The 19,689-nt window shown below is 39.0% G+C and overlaps 1 protein-coding gene across 1 annotated transcript in view; it reads right to left on the bottom strand.

The window, feature by feature from the left end:
• Positions 1-19,689, bottom strand: part of MAN1A1 (mannosidase, alpha, class 1A, member 1) — a 173,528-nt gene that overhangs the window by 23,477 nt on the left and 130,362 nt on the right. Inside the window, exons 8-9 of the mRNA XM_010861958.1 lie at positions 3,182-3,305; positions 1,242-1,335 (exon numbers count right to left, since the gene is read on the bottom strand). Of these exons, the coding sequence (XP_010860260.1) occupies positions 1,242-1,335; positions 3,182-3,305 (218 nt within the window). The remainder of the gene's footprint in view (positions 1-1,241; positions 1,336-3,181; positions 3,306-19,689) is intronic.

Here is a 19,689-nt window from a genome sequence, read left to right as displayed (position 1 = left end):
GCTTAATGGACTGCAGTATAAACATGACTTTTATATGTACTGGGAAATAAAAAAATTTGTGTCACTTGCTTTATTGTGATATTTGATTTACTGCAGTGGCCTGAAACTGAGCCTGCAATGTTTCTGAAGTTTGCCTGTTAGTATCTGGTGTCTCTGACATGATTCTCACCATGGCTTCAGCAGTTTTACCCACTACTGCTTTTGCAACATAACTGCAAATGTCAACACAGTGGAAAGTGTTATTATAAAAATAGCTTTGATTGTGGAGATCCCCTGAGAGGTCCAAAGAACATCTAATGACCTAGCAGACCATGCTTAGGTTAAGTGGCAACCTTGATTGTGGAGTTATGATGTCAATGCCAAGCCTTCCACAGACATTACTAATGCAGACATAGATTTTAGCGCATTTTTTCCTACTAAATTATTCTTTAAGAAAAATACTTGTAAAGTAACAGTGAGGCATACTCATCTAATACCCTATTTAAATATAAAGAAAAAACTTGAGTAAAATCTCAAGGCGTCGCTAACATCCTTGGCACTGCCAGACATCTCACTTAGGACTCTTCATTTGCTTTCAGGTGCTGCTTAATCTACCACTGTTTTCCCCAATCAGCTTGAGAACGTTTCTTTCAGCTACTCTGAGTCTTTATAGCCTTGGTCAAAGTCCCTAAGGATCTTAAGTGAGGGCTTCTAGCACAATACTTTCTCCTATGGTAAAGGTAGCTCTCCTGGCGAGAAGCCTTTATCTGCCACCTTAAAACTGACTAAAGAAAAGAACCCTGTTTGCTCCTTCAATTTCTCAGCCCTTAAAGATTCAGGCTCCGCTTTCATCCTGTAGCCAAGCAGAAAGAGAAAATGTTATGAAATAGAATGCTCTAACTACTCTGGGCAAATCCTGCTAGTCATTAGCACAAAGGAACACTTTTCTTATCTGCATCATCAGTTTTTTAGAGGCTATCATCCCTGCACTACCCTGACCAGATCTTCCCTTTCTGATTAATACCTTTAAATGTGCTTACAGATGATCAGGCTCACAGTTATGCATGAAAAATAAAACAATCTAGCTCCCCTGGTAACATTTATAGTCTGCCTTATGACAGAAGCTTATTTATGAAGGGAACTTTCCTCTTTTCTAAGGATTCTCCAACAAGATTTGGGCTATTTTGGTGTTCCTTTTCTCTGTTACTAGAACAGTGCTGGGTACTAAAAAGAGCTGAAACAAGGCTTAACTCTTGACTTACATTGAGCCCACTGTCCACTATTGGGATTCAGATAGTTAGGGTAAAGGCCTTCTGGTTTTTCCAGGTTGTTCAGTACTGTTCGAATATTCATTACCTACAACAGAAAATGAAATGTTACTATGAAAAATCTAAAGAAAAAAGTGTGGTGCCATTCTTCTCTTTCTTGATTACATTTTTTCCATGTTAGAATCAAAGTTGATTTAAATGATGCCATATTAGAACAAAGATAGTTGCCACCAGCTTACAAATAATAACAGTAAGTGAATACAGTCACATTGATAACCATATGCAAGACACCATATAAAGAAGTAGAATGTATCAGTGGATATACTGGATAAACAAAGTCATTACTGTTTTGGAGTTTGCATCCAGTGGAGTGAGACAGCTAAGAAACAAATAAATATGTCAAGTGGTAATAAAAGCTATAAAAAATACAAAAGGGTAATGGGACACAGTGATAGGAGGTGGTGAGGCTGCATTCGGTTAGGGTGCTCTGGGGAGGTTACTGGGAGAGTGTTTAAGCACAAATTTAAAAGAATAAAAGAGGAAGTAGTGCAGAGCAATGGAAGAGTAAGTCCACAAAAGCCCTGAGAAGAGAGTGGGTTTGGCAAGACCATCGAGGCTGGAGGTGAGGAAGCAAAGGTAGCCAGACCCACACTGTGCAGGCTTCTCAAACCATATCTTAATCTGAGTAAGATGCAAAGCCACTGAAAACTTGTATTTTTACAGGATCAGTGTGACTGAGGGGTTAAGAGAGGACGTGGTAGTCAGACAAGCTACTGCACAGTCCAGGTGAGAGATGATGGGTCCCTGAACCAGGGTAAAGCACAGGGGATGGGACACAAAAGATGTCCTGATGGTTTGGACCTGAGGTTTATAAAAGAGAAGAACCATGATAACTTCAAGAGTCCTGGTCTGAGCCCTTGGGTAAACTGAGGTGTCTTTTCCCAGAGAGTAAAGACTAGGGTAGAGGCAGGTGTGAGGCATTTTAAGTGGGACTTGTCTGAGCGACCTCACAGTGAAGATGTTGAATAGGTACTTGGCTACAGAGCTTGGAGTTCAGGGGGCAGCTTGGGACTGGACTTACAAACGTGGAGGCAGTCAGCATACAGATAATACGTAAAGTCATGAGACTGGGGAGAATAACGGAGAGAGTGAGAGTAAGAAGAAGAGCCCCCAGTTTGAGTTCTGGGCTTTTCCAGTGTGTAGAGGTTGGGGTGATAAGGAGGATCTAACAGAAGAGACTGAGAAGAAAGCAACCTAGGGGAATACTGTGTGTCTGCCTCCAGGGCTAGAGAAAGCCTCCTGGAGAAGGAAGTGATCCAGTGCATCAACGCTGAGAGGGTGAGGAAGACGCAGAGGCGAGAAAGGCCACTGGACGTGGCAACAGGGTGGCTGGGACAAAAGCCGGGCAGGAAAGCGCTCCAGGGAGTGGGAGTCAGGTGGAGGAGACAACAGACACAGACAATGCGTCCAAGGGACTCTGCTGTAAAGGCGAGCAGACAAAGCGGGGTGAAAGCTAGATAAGGGCAGAGTGCTGGGGTGGTGGGTGTGTTTCTTGAAAATTAAAAATCAATTCAACTGCTACCTTGCATTTGTAAAACCGAGCTTAAAAAAGTCTTTCACATGTGTGGGTCACATAGTCCACAAAACACTATGTTTTTGAGAAAAAGGAAAAAATTCAGAGAGGTAAAGTTACTTACTGGAGGTGCAGAGAATCAGACATGTAATTCAGGCCCTCTTGCGCTGAGTTAGACAGTGCCATGAAACAGTGCTTTATAGTTTGGTTACAAGCAATGCTGCATGTAACAACATTTCATGAAGGCTCCATTAGACTTGGTTGTTCTTTCCCACATTCCATATGCCTAAATCTCCCCAGAGAGGATATTTTTTTCCTACAAGTACTCTTTTGCAATGCCGGGTTGACTGGAGAATCTCACCTTATCAGCAAAGATGGGGTTTCCTGATAAGTAGCTCAAGTGCATAAACTCCAAGTGCAGAGTTCCAAATTCTGCCAAAATACTGCTTCCTCCTGAGGCCCAGGGCCAGTTCCTTCCAATCCCACTACAGAAGAGAAGAGAGTGAAGAGTTATGGGTCAGACTAATTCCATGTTTTTGCAGCTCTAAGTAGTAGAAGCTAAAGAGACAGCTTTTGAATAACAGCATCTTAGCTAACAGATCACTTTATATATTTTAAAATATTCACTGCTCTTTTCCTTGGCTACTGGTTTCAAGCTTTGACCTTTATCTCCAAATGGAAAATTACTTTTGATGTAAGTCAGAAAGAAGTTGTTATGTGCTTGCTGTTGATGAACAAATATTTTAGAAGGTATAGGTGCCACATAGAGATACACACCTATTCCAGTTAGAATATAAAACAAAATCAGACCAAGATACCCCCACCATGTTCCAGATCCCACATAAAGCCTTTCAACATTTTATTTAATAAATAAAAGTCCAGAGGTTTTATAGATTTTACATATAATATTTTCTATAAAACATTATTCTTGGATATAAGACCCAACACTCATTCCAACCCACTTCAAACTTCCTCCCCATTTACTTGATGTCCTTTCTTATGTTTCCCTTCATACAATATTACCTATTCTCTAAGGCACTCACGTATTATTCCATGATCTAGTTAATTTATGCTCAAAAATTTCAACAAAATTATGTAATTAAAATCTGAAAGAGGTCAAACGGATACACTTAAAAAATGATTTCCTTGTGCCTTATCTTAGTGAAATGCTTTTTAGAAAGAGTTAGTCCCAAACATGCACTGACACAAATACGCATAAGTGACTCTTAAGACACGGTCATACCCTTGGGTATGGTTTATTTTTGGAAGTCTATTTAAAATGTCAAACACAGGTGATAATTCAAATAAAAAATAAAGCTAATGATTCTCCTGACCAATAGATTCCCTTCCAGAAACTGAAAATCCATATTTTGGTTTTCATTCAGGCTCACATTTATTGTATACCTAATATGCAGATGACACCACCCTTATGGCAGAAAGTGAAGAAGAACTAAAGAGCCTCTTGATGAAGGTCAAAGAGGAGAGTGAAAAAGTTGGCTTAAAGCTCAACATTCAGAAAACAAAGATCATGGCATCTGGTCCCATAGATGGGGAAACAGTGGAAACAGTGGCTGACTTTATTTTTCTGGGCTCCAAAATCACTGCAGATGGTGACTGCAGCCATGAAATTAAAAGACACTTACTCCTTGGAAGGAAAGTTATGACCAACCTAGACAGCATATTGAAAGCAGAGACATTACTTTGTCAACAAAGGTCTGTCTAGTCAAGGCTATGGTTTTTCCAGTAGTCATGTATGGATGTGAGAGTTGGACTATCAGATCAGATCAGATCAGATCAGTCGCTCAGTCGTGTCTGACTATTTATGACCCCATGAATTGTAGCACACCAGGCCTCCTTGTCCATCACCAACTCCCGGAGTTCACTGAGACTCACGTCCATCGAGTCAGTGACGTCATCCAGCCATCTCATCCTCTGTCGTCCCCTTCTCCTCTTGCCCCCAATCCCTCCCAGCATCAGAGTCTTTTCCAATGAGTTAACTCTTCGCATGAGGTGGCCAAAGTACTGGAGTTTCAGCTTTAGCATCATTCCTTCCAAAGAAATCCCAGGGCTGATCTCCTTCAGAATGGACTGGTTGTATCTCCTTGCAGTCCAAGGGACTCTCAAGAGTCTTCTCCGACACCAGAGTTCAAAAGCATCAATTCTTCGGCGCTCAGCCTTCTTCACAGTCCAACTCTCACATCCATACATGACCACAGGAAAAACCATAGCCTTGACTAGACAGACCTTTGTTGGCAAAGTAATGTCTCTGCTTTTGAATATGCTATCTAGGTTGGTCATAACTTTCCTTCCAAGGAGTAAGCATCTTTTAATTTCATGGCTGCAATCACCATCTGTAGTGATTTTGGAGCCCAGAAAAATAAAGTCTGACACTGTTTCCACTGTTTCCCCATCTATTCGCCATGAAGGGATGGGACCAGATGCCATGATCTTCGTTTTCTGAATGTTGAGCTTTAAGCCAACTTTTTCACTCTCCTCTTTCACTTTCATCAAGAGGCTTTTGAGTTCCTCTTCACTTTCTGCCATAAGGGTGGTGTCATCTGCATATCTGAGGTGATTGATATTTCTCCTGGCAATCTTGATTCCAGCTTGTGTTTCTTCCAGTCCAGCGTTTCTCATGATGTACTCTGCATAGAAGTTAAATAAGCAGGGTGACAATATACAGCCTTGACGAACTCCTTTTCCTATTTGGAAACAGTCTCTTGTTCCCTGTCCAGTTCTAACTGTTGCTTCCTGACCTGCATACAAATTTCTCAAGAGGCAGATCAGGTGGTCTGGTATGCCCATCTCTTTCAGAATTTTTCACAGTTTATTGTGATCCACACAAAGGCTTTGGCATAGTCAATACAGCAGAAATAGATGTTTTCTGGAACTTTCTTGCTTTTTCCATGATCCAGCGGATGTTGGCAATTTGATCTCTGGTTCCTCTGCCTTTTCTAAAACCAGCTTGAACATCAGGAAGTTCACGGTTCACATATTGCTGAAGCCTGGCTTGGAGAATTTTGAGCATTACTTTACTAGCATGTGAGATGAGTGCAATTGTGCAGTAGTTTGAGCATTCTTTGGTATTGCCTTTCTTTGGGATTGGAATGAAAACTGACCTTTTCCAGTTCTGTGGCCACTGCTGAGTTTTCCAAATTTGCTGGCAGATTGAGTACAGCACTTTCACAGCATCATCTTTCAGGATTTGGAATAGCTCAACTGGAATTCCATCACCTCCACTAGCTTTGTTCGTAGTGATGCTTTCTAAGGCCCACTTGACTTCACTTTCCAAGATGTCTGGCTCTAGGTCAGTGATCACACCATCGTGATTATCTGGGTCATGAAGATCTTTTTTGTACAGTTCTTCTGTGTATTCTTGCCATTTAAAGAAAGCTGAGTACAGAAGAATTGATGCTTTTGAACTGTGGTGTTGGAGAAGACTCTTGAGAGTCCCTTGGATGGCAAGGAAATCCAACCAGTCCATCCTAAAGGAAATCAGTCCTGAATACTCATTGGAAGGACTGATGCTGAGGCTGAAACTCCAATACTTTGGCCACCTGATGCGAAGAGCTGACTCACTGGAAAAGACCCTGATGCTGGGAAAGATTGAGGGCAGGAGGAGAAGGGGACAACAGAGGATGAGTTGGTTGGATGGCATCACTGACTCAATGGACATGGGTTTGGGTGAACTCCGGGAGTTGGTGATGGACAAGGACGCCTGGTGTGCTGCAGTTCATGGGGTCGAAAAGAGTAGGACACGACTGAGCGACTGAACTGAACTGAACTCTTTGCCAGGGACTACAGTAGGACATTAGGTTCCAAGGATTTTTATAATGAAGAAATCACTCTTAACTGCCTTCTAGTATAATGGGAGAGAAAGACCTAAGCATAAATAATTCTAATCACATACTATAAGAGCCAAGTTAAATGTGTGGAGTGTTCTGAGAGCCCAGAGCCAGGACATGCAATCCAGCATGGTAGTGATCAAGATAGCTTCTTCAAGAAGAGTCTTGAGTTGATTCTTGAAGGGTAAGTAAGGAATAGTGAGGGAAGAATGGAGAGAGAATCCAGACAATGAGAGACTCATAGCAGAAGGGCTAGCCAGGAACTGGAGGTAGCTCCAGAGATTGGTAAGTCGGGGGAGGGGAAGGCAGGAAGGAGAGAAGGCTACAAGGTTAAGTGGAAGCTGGCACCCCACTCCAGTACTCTTGCCTGGAAAATCCCATGGACGGAGGAGCCTGGTGGGCTGCAGTCCATGGGGTCCCACAGAGTTGGACACGACTGAGTGACTTCACTTTCACTTTCATGCATTGGAGAAGGAAATGGCAACCCACTCCAGTGTTCTTGCCTGGAGAATCCCAGGGACGGGGGAGCCTGGTGGGCTGCCGTCTCTGGAGTCGCACAGAGTCGGACACGACTGAAGTGACCTAGCAGCAGCAGCAGCAGCAAATCTTGGAGGCTAGAGAGCCTCTTGATGAGGGTGAAAGAGGACAGTGAAAAAGCTGGCTTAAAACTCAACATTCAAAAAACTAAGATCATGGCATCTGGTCCTACCACCTCATGGCAAATAGATGGGGAAAAAGTGGAAGCAGTGACAGATTTTATTTTCTTGGACTCCAAAGTCATTGTGGACAGTGACTGCAACTATGAAATTAAAAGAAAGTTACTCCTTGGAAGGAAAGCTATGACAAGCATATTAAAAAGCAAAGAGATCCCTTTCTTGACAAAGGTCCGTCTAGTCAAAGCTGTGGTTTTTCCAGTAATCATGTATGAATGTTAAGAGTTGGACCATAAAGAAGGCTGAGTACTAAATTGATGCTTTCAAATTGTGGTGCTAGAGAAGGCTCTTGAGAGTCTCTTGGACTGCAAGGAAATCAAACCAGTCAATCCTAAAGGAGATCAACCCTGAATACTCATTGGAAGGACTGATGCTGAAGCTGAAGCTCCAATACTTTGGCCACCTGATGCAAAGAGCCGACTCACTGGAAAAAACCCTGATGCTGGGAAAGACTGAGGGCAGGAGAAGCGGGTGAGAGAGGATGAGATGGCTTTGAGCAAACTCCAGGAGATAGTGAAGGACAGGGAAGCTTGGCGTGCTGCAGTCCACAGGGTCACAAAGAGTCGGACACAACTCAGCAACTGATCAAAAACAGCACCTGGAGGCTTGTGGATTTGTCGCTTTCCTCTTTTTTTAGTTGGCTCCACTGACACACTGCTATTGGTGGGCCCTAGGTTTCCCACCTGCTTTGTTTTTCATCTTGGGCATTCACAACCCTGGGTAAACCCTTCTGTTCCGTCACTGCTTCTGCTGCAGGGCTTCTAAGGACACTCAAGGAAAATAATGACGACAAACTGGTATCTGACACGGCATGCCTTCCTCTCATTCCCTGTTTCTTTTTAGAAAAATCTAGGTTTTGTTTCTAAAACATAGACTTATATAGTAAACCTAATAAAAAGAAATAAAAGACAGAGATCTGAAAATATTTATTTTAGAAAATGCCTTACATTTACTAACTTCTGGGACTGAGAGTCAGTTTTTATTTTCATGGTTGGCTTAGGTAAAAGGAATGGCCAGTCATCCAAATAGGATGAACAGCTACTTTCAAATTTTATTAACATATGGCAAATGCATAGAGTAACTGGTCATTAATTTGCTGTCATGACATATTATTTTTTTATTCTAACCGTTTCATCACTGACCAAAGTCAATAAGCCTATTTAGCAAAATTACAAATTTCCATGTTCCAGAGAATCTATAAAAAACAAAGCTACAAAACCAAGCAAGAGGGAACAATGACTTCATGCTAGAGAAGGAAGAGGACGGCACGTTTCCAGATCTTCAGGGACTGGTTCAAATTCAGGGTATCAGAGGGTGTGGGAGGGCACTCAGATGCAAAACGAGCAGTACAGGTTCTAAATAAAATTCAAATTACTTTTGTATGCAGGTATTTGCTCTCTGCTATTAATGTGGTTAATCAAGAGAATATCAGATACACACTGAAAATTTTTCAATGTGTTAAAAGATAAAGATTTTAAAAAGGGTTATACACACACACACACACATATATGTTCTCTCCTTCTCTGTCTTTGCACTCATTCGTATCAGAAGGAAAACAGCACTGTATCACTAATTATATAGGAAGCAAAACATTAAAAGCACTAGCAAAGGATATGTCATATGAACAGAAAGGAAGCTGGGCTTCAAATGCATGTATTATGCTTATATGAAAGTATAGTTTTGGTTGCCATTCTTTCAACCTACAAAATTAATATATTTCAGTAAAATTATAAGATCAATGGTTACACTGGCTCTTAAATGTAAGTCCTGAAAGGGTTTCAAGAAGTCAGATAAGGCATCATTACATCTTTATATTAAATAACGTCAAAATGAATTTCATTTGAGAGAGCAAGGGATTTTAAATATCTTTAACTTTAGTTCTGTTGTCACAGTAAAGGAAATCATGTTCTTTATTTTTATTTTACAAGCACTAATATTTTAGAAAAGTGTTTTAAAGATAAAATAACAGTTTGTGCTCAGAAACTATAAATTCCATAAGGCAAGCATGAAAGGAAAGAATATTTAAATACTGCCAATCCTGTTACAGTGACTGCATATTAAGCCAAAATGATGACTCAGCATATGGAAATACATACACAGAAAGGCAATTAACATGATGTGAAGAGCTGCCAAGTGTTTGGTTCAAAGAATCCTAGAACAGAACTTCAAACTTTGGTATCATACTAATTTCATTTATTTCTATTTCCTCCAATCTTCAGTTCTTCCATTTTAAATTGGAGTATTATTTAATACATGTGTCTCAACTTTTAATTTAAAACATCACAATTCTACAAAGGTAATAATTCTTTGAAAATAAAACATCACATTAGAAAATAACTGATTTTGGCAACCGCAATTAGAAACATGTCTTTTAAAAAACTGAGTTGCTATGATTCTTTTGAAAATGTGGATTACTGTTTTGTTGCTTTAGAGACTGTAATTTGAATGTAGTTTATTAGCAGCTGTAATATACTTCCTCATTCGACCGCACTCCAAAGCAAGAAGGTATAATTATTTACTGAACTTATAACTCTGATAAAGCAATGGGCATTATGTGGTTCCCTTCTCTCTCTTGGGAATAGTTAACAGCACCAAAGAAAGGAAGTACAGTAGTAATGATGCTATTCTACTCACGTTTGAATCCTGTGAGATTCAACTCAAAAGAGATGCTAACTCTTTCGCCAGAGCTTATAATGAATCAAGTAGCCGGAGGATTGCTCAGGATTGATGGTATACCCCCTCAAATTAATCTTAAATCCAGGTACCTGAAGTTGTATGTTACAGTTACTTCCCAGACACAATTTAGAACATTAACAAATGCACCTGTTTTCTTAATATCATCAAATGTAACAAAGAATTTATAGACCTGAACAATTTTAAAAAACTGCCAGATGAATATACAAGCAAAACATTAAATAGTTACAAAGTCCTGCTACAGACTTTAAATTTACTCTTCCTTGCTGCCTGCTCTTCTTTGTAAAACGGGAAATGCGCCAATAAAGAAATATCTTGAGGATTCTTGCCTGAATAATTTCTGATTAGCTGATTAGTAAACAAACTCTTTCAAGTTCACAGTCCAAAATACAGCTTATTCCTTGGGGCTATAGAGTTAACAAGTTTTGGAAGAAAAAAAATTTCCCATGTTCTATATATCATGGTAAAGCTTTACTTATGTTTGCAAATGAAGGGGGCACACGAGGATATTTAATTCAGAACAGCAGACAATCCAATATTATTCCTTTTGGATTTTAGCACAAATTAGGAAAAAATAATTAGAAAGTTCATGATGATTGTTTCATTTAAACGTATTCCCAAAGCTAACTGATTTCGAGACTAAGCAATTTCAGCTTCACTTATTACAAATGCTTCCTTCCTGCAAAGGTTCACACAGTGCTGATCTTTCAAGTTTCTAGCCTAAGACCTCATTAAGACTTGGACTACAATTCCAGGGACTAAGCCTAGTCATGATTCCACTGTAGCTCATGCACAGAAGTTCTGATTGGGGAGCACTAATCTCCTTAGGGCTATCCTTCCAGGGAAAGCTGTCTTAAAGGGCAGTCACTTGACTGAATTAATTCATAATCCAATACTTAACTGTTTCTGAATAGTAGCATGTGGATTATACGGCTAAAGAATTTTCATACTTGAAATTTTTTAACCAAGGGCCCATCGTAACTTTTTAAAAATTATCCAGATCTTGTTCCACTTTGCAGGTATTTAGTTTAGACAGAATTGGAACTGAATAGCTATTATTTTAGTTTATTCTCACCCTCAATACTGCTATCCTTGTACTTGACTATCTTGGATTGGAGGATAAGCTCAGGGCTACAAAGACTGAGGTGTTAAGTCCTCTCTAATTCCATAACGAATTTGCTCTCGAGATTCAAATATGCTAAAACTCTGTTTTCCAGCTGCTCTTTGGGTAAGGCCCCCCTGCTAACCACTTTCAACAGACTGAAAATAAGCTGAATGTAGTTTCTTCCCCATTATGGGGCACATGGAATATCCTACCATTAGGTCAGGGAACCCCACCAAAAGGCAGTACTAATGAGAAAATATTCCAGTGACTTTAGGATGTGTGAGCATGCTCATATATTTACTTTATCATACTTAAAAAAAATCATATTCTACTTGTTTGCTTTAAATATACATTACATTTTTTTTTTTCACAGACATTTCCCATGTCAATCAATGTACATCATTGTTGTTGTGGGGTATTGAATGCATAGTATCTGACTGAATGGATATATTCTACTTTACTTAAATATACACCTACTGACTCAATGGACACGAGTTTGAACAAATTCCGGGAGACAGTGAAGGACAGGGAAGGCTGGTGTACTGCAGTCCATGGGGTTGCAAAGAGTTGGACGTGACTGAGCAACTGAACAACAACAACCCCTACTGATGGACGCTGAAGCTAATTTATTTTTTATTTATGATTTTACCACTATAAGTAATTTGCTGGTAAGTGCAGACCTTTGATAAAGCTAACTTACTTTTACATAAAAAATGCTGACATCAATTCCAGCTGGAAGCTGTTAGCTTGTCTAAACTGCTAATGAGGATGGGCTTGGGAATGTATACTGGAGGCATATATGTCCACTGTTTACAGAGATATTTCTCCTTACCAAGTGGGCTCGTTACATACCATCACATTTGGTAGCTTCTAGAACTCTTGGGGTAGCTCAAATCCATTTGTTATAAATCCTCACATTAAGTCCTTTAAAATTGGAGTGGTGGAAGTTACAGACAAGGACTCCACATCCAGACACTTTTCTAATAAACCTCGGGGTGGAACAGAAGCATAGGATGTTCCATCTTCCAAATGGCAATTCACTAATAAAATTAATAGTTTGCCAGACATTCCTTTCCTTTGATTTCAGATATAATTATTCCACTACTGTAAGAGTTTAACATATAACATCATTCCAAGACATTACTTAAGATCCAAGACGACAGTCAGATTTGATTATGTTTGTTATAGTGGCCAAGTTGTGTCTGAGTCTTTGAGACCCTGTGAACTGCAGCACGCCACGCTTCCCTGTCTTTCACTATCTCGTGGAGTTTGCTCAAACTTATGTCTACTGAGTTGGTGATGTCATCCAACCGTCCCATCCTCTGCCACCCACTCCTCCTCCTGCCCTCAATCTTTCCCAGTATCAGGGTCTTTTCTAATAAGACAGCTCTTCACAACAGGTGGTTGGAGCTTCAGCTTAAGCATCAGTCCTTCCAATGAATATTCAGGGTTGATGTCCTTTAGGATTGACTGGTTTGATCTCCTTGCAGTCCAAGGGACTCTCAAGAGTCTTCTCCAGCACCACAATTTGAAAGCATCAATTCTTTGGTGTTCATTCTTCTTTATGGTCCAACTCTCACATCTGGTACATGACTACTGTGAAAAACCATAGCTTTAACTAGACGGACCTTTGTTGGCAAAGTAATGTCTCTGCTTTTTAATATGCTGTCTAGGTTCGTCATAGCTTTTCTTCCGAGGAGCAAGTGCCTTTTAATTTCATGGCTGCAGTCACCATCTGCAGTGATTTTGGAGCCCAAGAAAATAAAGTCCGCCACTGTTTCCACTTTTTCCCCATCTATTTGCCATGAAGAGATGGGACCAGATGCCATGATCTTAATTTTTTGAATGCTGAGTTTTAAGCCAGCTTTTTCACTCTCTTCTTTCCCCCTCATCCAGAAGTTCTTTAGTTCTTCACTTTCTGCCATTAGAGTGGTATCATCTGCGTATCTGAGGTTGTTGATATTTCACCCAGAAGTCTTGATTCCAGCTTGTGAATCATCCAGTCTGGCATTTCACATGATGTACTCTGCACAGAAGTTAAATAAGCAGGGTGACAATATATGGCCTTCACATACTTCTTTTCCAATTTTGAACCAGTCTGTTCTTTCATGGCCGGTTCTGTTGCTTCTTATCCTGTACACAGGTTTCTCAGGAGACAGGTAAGATGGTTTAGTATTCCCATCTCTTTAAGAATTTTCCACAGTTTGTTGTGATCTAGACAAAGGCTTTAGCATAGTCAGTGAAGCAGATGTTGTGTTGTAATTCCCTTGCTTTTCTATGATCCAGTGAATATTGGCAATCTGATCTCTGGTTCCCCTGCATTTTCTAAATCTATCTTGTACTTCCAGAAGTTCCTGGTTCACATACTGTTGAAACTGAGCTTGAAGGATTTTGAACATTACCTTGAGAGCATGGGAAATGAGTGCAATTGTATGGTAGTTGGAACATCCTTTGGCACTGCCCTCTTTTCTGCCTTGCATTGTATGGGTCTATGGCTCATCTTGGGGCTTCCCTTGTAGCTCAGCTGGTAAAGAATCTGCCTGCAGTGCAGGAAACCTGGGTTCAATCCCTGGGTTGGGAAGATCTCCTGGAGAAGGAAATGGCAACCCACTCCAGTATTCTTGCCTGGAAAATCTCAAGGACAGAGGAGCCTTGTGGGCTGGAGTCCATGGGGTTGCAGAGTCGGGCACGACTGAGTGACTAACACTTACTTATGGCTCATCTACAGATCAAGACAAATGAAATCAGGACAGACCCCAAGTCTTTGATTCTCTGTATGCTATACAATAGTCTCTTTCCATAACCAGAATGGCCAGGATTTCTCCCTTCTACTTGATTCTAAATCCTCAGGGAGACAGATTTTGCTTTATGCACCTGTGCAACCTCAAAGTCTAAGGCTCTGTCAAGAAAGAGAGGTGCTCAGTTCAAGTTTCATGTAATAAAATTGAAAAAAAAAAAAAAAAACAAACATTAGCTAAAAGGTGTTTTTATTGCCTCCTCCCCCTAATTTATATAATCCTACATTAGTGTCACCATACACCTGCCATCTTAAAGCCAAGTTAAGAAAAAACATACTCGCTGGGTTAATCATATAGTTTTCTACTATATACTTGAGGTAGTCTGAGGTTGTGATTTCTAAGAACTTAGAGGTGAAATGAGGAAAGTATGGACAGTATGGTAAATTTTTATGAAGGCTAAATTTTATTCAATTTAATGACTTCTAAATTCTGAATCTATGACTTTCCTATTTTTGTGATTTTAAGCATGTCTTTTTCTTTCTAAATGGAATAATGATAGGAGGTGATTTTCCTTTTTGTTTTCTTGAGCATCTTTTTTTTTTTAAATGGAAAAAAAATGCTGGCAATGTAAGGCTGGTCTCTCAATAACTGGGGAAATTTTCCTCGGTCCATGAAAGCTAAAAATTTGGCACCACTAATTCTAAGATACAAAGCTACATAGCAATTACTACTGGAAAGCTATCAGTTACACCAACAAATGGATGACATCAAGGTAATCAGGGCTAATAATAACGCATTCTTTTAAGTAACATTAGGTAAATTTAGATATTTTTCTTACCATCTAATGGAAATCTAACTAGCCCAAAGAAACTAGATGGTTAGTTAAACTACTTTGTCATTTGAAATGGTAGTTTTCTTAGTTTTGAATTTTTACATAAGAAGTATCACACAAACAAAAATGTGTGTATAGCTTGTGGGAAGAACAGACAGACTATGGGATTACTCTGAACAGATGCTGGAGAATAAAGCTACCAGCTATTGCATTCTCATTTTCCTGCCTTCTGCCTACAACGTATGCTTCCAAGACTGTGGAAAACAGTGTTATGAAATAGTGTGGCAAATAGAGGTTTGAAAACACAAAGATAAGGAAAAATTATGACTAAAGAATAAAGAGGACAATAGAAATAAAGAGGAAGCATAAATTGTTGAGGAAAATTCAGCAATAAAGACAGATGTCCTCAATGGAACATTACCTACTACAATGAAATCAACGTCTGTTCTGTTCTGACTCTCACTGACATCCTTATATAAAATAGAATTGTGCTAAAGAATCATCTGTGTATAATTAGCTATATGCTGCCTGGTGACACGTTCTCTGTTATTTATTTTTCCGCATGCTGAAATTCATCTCTCTAACCAGAAAACAGAGAATAAGATCTACAGGGGGAAATAAAACTGTCTTTTTTTTTTTTTTTTTAAACCACCACCACCCCTTCAAAGAGATACTCACATAGTAGAGGCCATAATTTGATGTTTGATGCATTTATATATTAGGGCAACAAATCCACTTCTAATATTACTGTAATCCAAATTCTGAAAGTATTCTGAGTAAGGTTTATTATAATTAAAATATTTTATATGTATTGACACTTTCAGTTTATGTTTACCTTTAATTTACAAGTGTGAATATTTTCAGTAATTAAGATTCTTTCTATTATAGGAAAAAAATACTAAAAGAAATGTAACTTATCTCCTAAAAACTTTCACAAAGTAAAAATAATCAAAATGGGTAAACTACATGCTCTGAACCGTTGGTAGTCTCCTAATGCTAATATGAACATTCACAAAATATTTCAAAATACTAAGCAAATAGTTGGTGGAACTTTGATAGTAAAACTGTTTCCCAGTAGAATATTCAAAATATGAGCACTGACAAACATAACTAACTTTTAAAATCTATAATGTGTGTTAGTTCTATAAAATGCCACAATGAACACATGAGTATAATATTTTGAGACCATCCAGTCATATTTATTTTACCATTAAGGAAATAATCAGATAAATGAGTGCCATCACAAAAATGTAGCTTTTGATAACTTTAATGTTAGAAAACATTATGAAATGCTAAAATGAAAATATTAAAATAGCATTTCAAAGTTAGAAATAATAGCCACTCTCATTTTATCTATTTCTGTAGTTGCTAAGTCATGTCCAACTCTTTGCAACCCCATCAACTGTAGCCTGCCAGGCTCCCCTGTTCAAGGGATTCTTCAGGCAAGAATACTGGTTGCTATGCCCTCTTCCAGAGGATCTTCCCAACCCAGGGATCAAACCCAGGTCTCCTGTATTTCAGGCAGATTCTTTACCATCTGAGCCACCAGGGAAGCCCAAGAATACTGGAGTGGGTGGCCTATCCCTTCTCCAGGGGATCTTCCCGACCCAGAAATGGTTAGGCTTTATATTTCATATAAGGTTCAGTGCAAACATGATGGCTCAGAGAATTTTACGTAATTAATAGGCCCCAAACACTGCTCTTTGGATCTTCCCTGTAACTCAGTTGGTAAACAATCTGCCTGCAATGCAGAAGACCCAGGTCAGGAAGACCCCCTGGAGAAGGAACTGGCAACCCACTCCAGTATTACTGCCTGGAGAATCCCATGGACAGAGGAGCCTGGCAGGCTATAGTCCATGGGGTTGCAAGAGTTGGACTTTGTGACTAAATCACAACCAAACACTGCTGTTCTTAACCCACTGAGGATAGGGTTTGGTGATGTTATGAAAAGAATATATAAGAAACAGAGGAATCTGGAATGAAAGGGGAGAGGCAAGACTTAGGACAATCTATATTAGACTAAGGTAAGACTAGACTTTTCAGGTAGATCTGGTCTGAAATGAGCTGTTGTGAAACAAAGCAATGAACTAGTAGGGGGGATTCCAGGGTTTTATGGATTGGGGTTACTCTTGGTACAAAATAAGTCTTAGAGTTCTGATGAGTGTCATCTTGTCCCGTGAATGCCAATTTAAAAACAAGCACAATGTTTATGGTCTCTTCCCTGCCGCCCTCATTCAAAATGAAAATGCTCTCCTAAGGTCCTTGGGAAAAATGTACTTTCTTGGAATTTAAGATGACCTACTTCAGTTAAGAGTAGGATTCCAATGTGGAAAATGGCACAATTACCATGTAATGTTAAGCACCAAGAAGAGAATAAAACAAGCTGATGTGACAGAGTCTGATGGGGAGCCTTTTTAGATGAGTTTTTTGGGAAGAGCACGTTAAAGAGGAGATTTCCAAGTGCAGATGAGCAAGATAAAAATGAATCTGTCAGTGAGGACCTGGGAATGGTTTCTGCAGGTGCCCTAAACGGGGACATGACTCTGCAAAGTATGAAAACAGAGGTTGGTTGTGTGGCTGTAGTGACACGGACACTGGAGAGCTGACAGAGGGGCAGATCACCCAGGACTGGTAGGACAGAGCAAGCAGTGACTTATTCTAAGTGCAATGGGAACTCATTCTAGGGTTTTAAATAGGAAGTGATTTGCATTATTAAAGTTCACGCTGGACACTGTGGAAGAACGGACTATGGGAAAGCAAGACTGGAAGTAAGCGAGCAAGTGCAGGCATCCAGGCAAGATCAAGACGGTGGCCTGCACGGATGCTGGCAGTGGCCACGGACAGACGTGGAGGGATTCAGGCTGTGTCTGAGGAAATGGATTTGGGGATGAGGGAAGACCAGAATTAAGGCAGATTTTTAATTTTTTGGCTTTAGCAGCTGAGGGAATATTGATGCCACTTAAGATGCAAAAGACTGATGTAGGAGCAGCCATGATAAAATATGAGCTCTCTTTTTCAGAGTTTGCTATAATAATCATCATTTATAATTAGAAGGACAAAGCCAAATTTGATCATTTTAACTTTCCTTTTTTAGTTTTTTTATAAAGATCAATTTACGCAATTTAAGGAACTTTTACAATGCTTTTTCTGAACTTTAAAAATTATGAAAATAACATGAATATGGCAAAAAATTGAAAACACAGAAAAGAATATGTAATCAAAACAAAATTTGCATCATTTTCTAAGTCATAATTCTAACGGACAGAAGAGCCTGGCAGGCTACAGTCATGTCTGACTCTTAGCGACCTCATGGACTGCAGCCTCCTATCAGGCTCCTCCATCCATGGCATTTTCCAGGCAAGAGTACTGGAGTGGGGTGCCATTGCCTTCTCCGACTGAATCCCTACCCCCTTGTAAATGTTTCCCACCTATCAATCTTAGTTTACCAGTGTCTTCCAACCGCATGCATACAAACATACAGATATATATCTATATAGATATATGTCTCTCAAGGATTTGTTCTTTTCAATAAAAGAGATTACTTTATATACACTATTTTGTGAGGTACCTGTCTTAATTAACAGCTTATCACAGACACTTTCTGGGATAATCATTTTTAACAGCTGCATAATAATATTCCATAAAATGGATAATCACATTTCATTAAGCCAGTCCTCTACCGATAAACAGGTAGAGCTCTTCAAATTTTTAAATACTGCAGTTATGCCATGTTAACCATCCATATTCATACTCATGCTTGTAGGAATAGCTTTTTACACGTTAAGAAAACTTGCTTTTTATCTAGCATGTGTTTTGCTAATTTTTCCCCAAGTTGCTGTTTGTCATTTGATTTTGGCCATTTTTTTTGCTTTATTATTTTTATTTAGTAACATTTTCAATTTTCCCCCTATATATTTAATAAGTTCTAGCTTCTGTGCCCTATCTATAAAGTCTTCTCCCTCCAAAATTATGCTTTAAAAATCCTGAAAATCTGGGCAATAAATCCTTTTTTAAAAAAGTTAGATTCAACAGTGAAAACCAAAGTATTATTGTATATAAGTAAGAATAAAATTTACATTTTTTAACTATAAGTATTTTTGTTTCTTAGGTCATGTAATACTTTAAAAAAACTGTATTAGGCTCACCTGTTCAACAGTTTAGCTAATTATAGCTATTGAATATTTAAGTTTCTAAAGTTAATTTTCCTCAGTATTTTTTTGGATCCTACTGCAAATTTAGTGATTTATTTCTTCCTTATAGAGATTTAGTAGTTTCATCAATATTTCCTCATTAATAAAGAGAAAAAAAGCTGCATTTAAATGATAATGGAGAACATTTTATCCAGAACAACAACGGACAGGCTATAGATAAATCAGAAAATGGGCCACAAAATCTTTAAACCTTATGTATTTAGAGAATTTGCAGGTGTAACCATAGCCCAAGGCCCTTAAACTCTCCAAGGCAGCCATCTTTTGCTTTTTAAAACAAAGTGACACCTGTGCAACCCACCTCCTATGATTTCAGTGGGATCACATGGGATAACACACATGAAAGTGCACAGAAAACACAGGGTTTAGCCCAGAAAAGTATTTTTATCTTTTGCATTAAGCAACTGACATTTAGCTAACCAAAAGAAATCTGTTTTGGGTTTTTTTCTCTTCAATTTTAGAGATATGTACTCAATAAAAATAAATTAACCAAATGTTCACTTGGAGATAGAAACTATAACACAAGTAATAAGGAAACAAAATAAGGCATTCCCAAAACTTAAAAATGTAACAAATTACAACCATTAACATCCAACTTCCTTAAAGCAATTTAATTGCTGTAAAGCTACCGAATAAGCAGCACTTTAAGAAAGCTCTTATATGTTGCAAGTCCTCTAGAAAAAGGTAATTCCAAAAATATTTCCAGGAGTAAGAGACAACTGCACAGACCTATG

This window comes from Bison bison, unplaced genomic scaffold, assembly GCF_000754665.1.
Source record: "Bison bison bison isolate TAMUID 2011002044 unplaced genomic scaffold, Bison_UMD1.0 scf7180017864473, whole genome shotgun sequence".
Classification (NCBI taxonomy): Eukaryota; Metazoa; Chordata; class Mammalia; order Artiodactyla; family Bovidae; genus Bison; species Bison bison.
The sequence above is the reverse complement of the archived record's forward strand: the minus strand, read 5'-3'. Positions and strand labels throughout refer to the sequence as shown.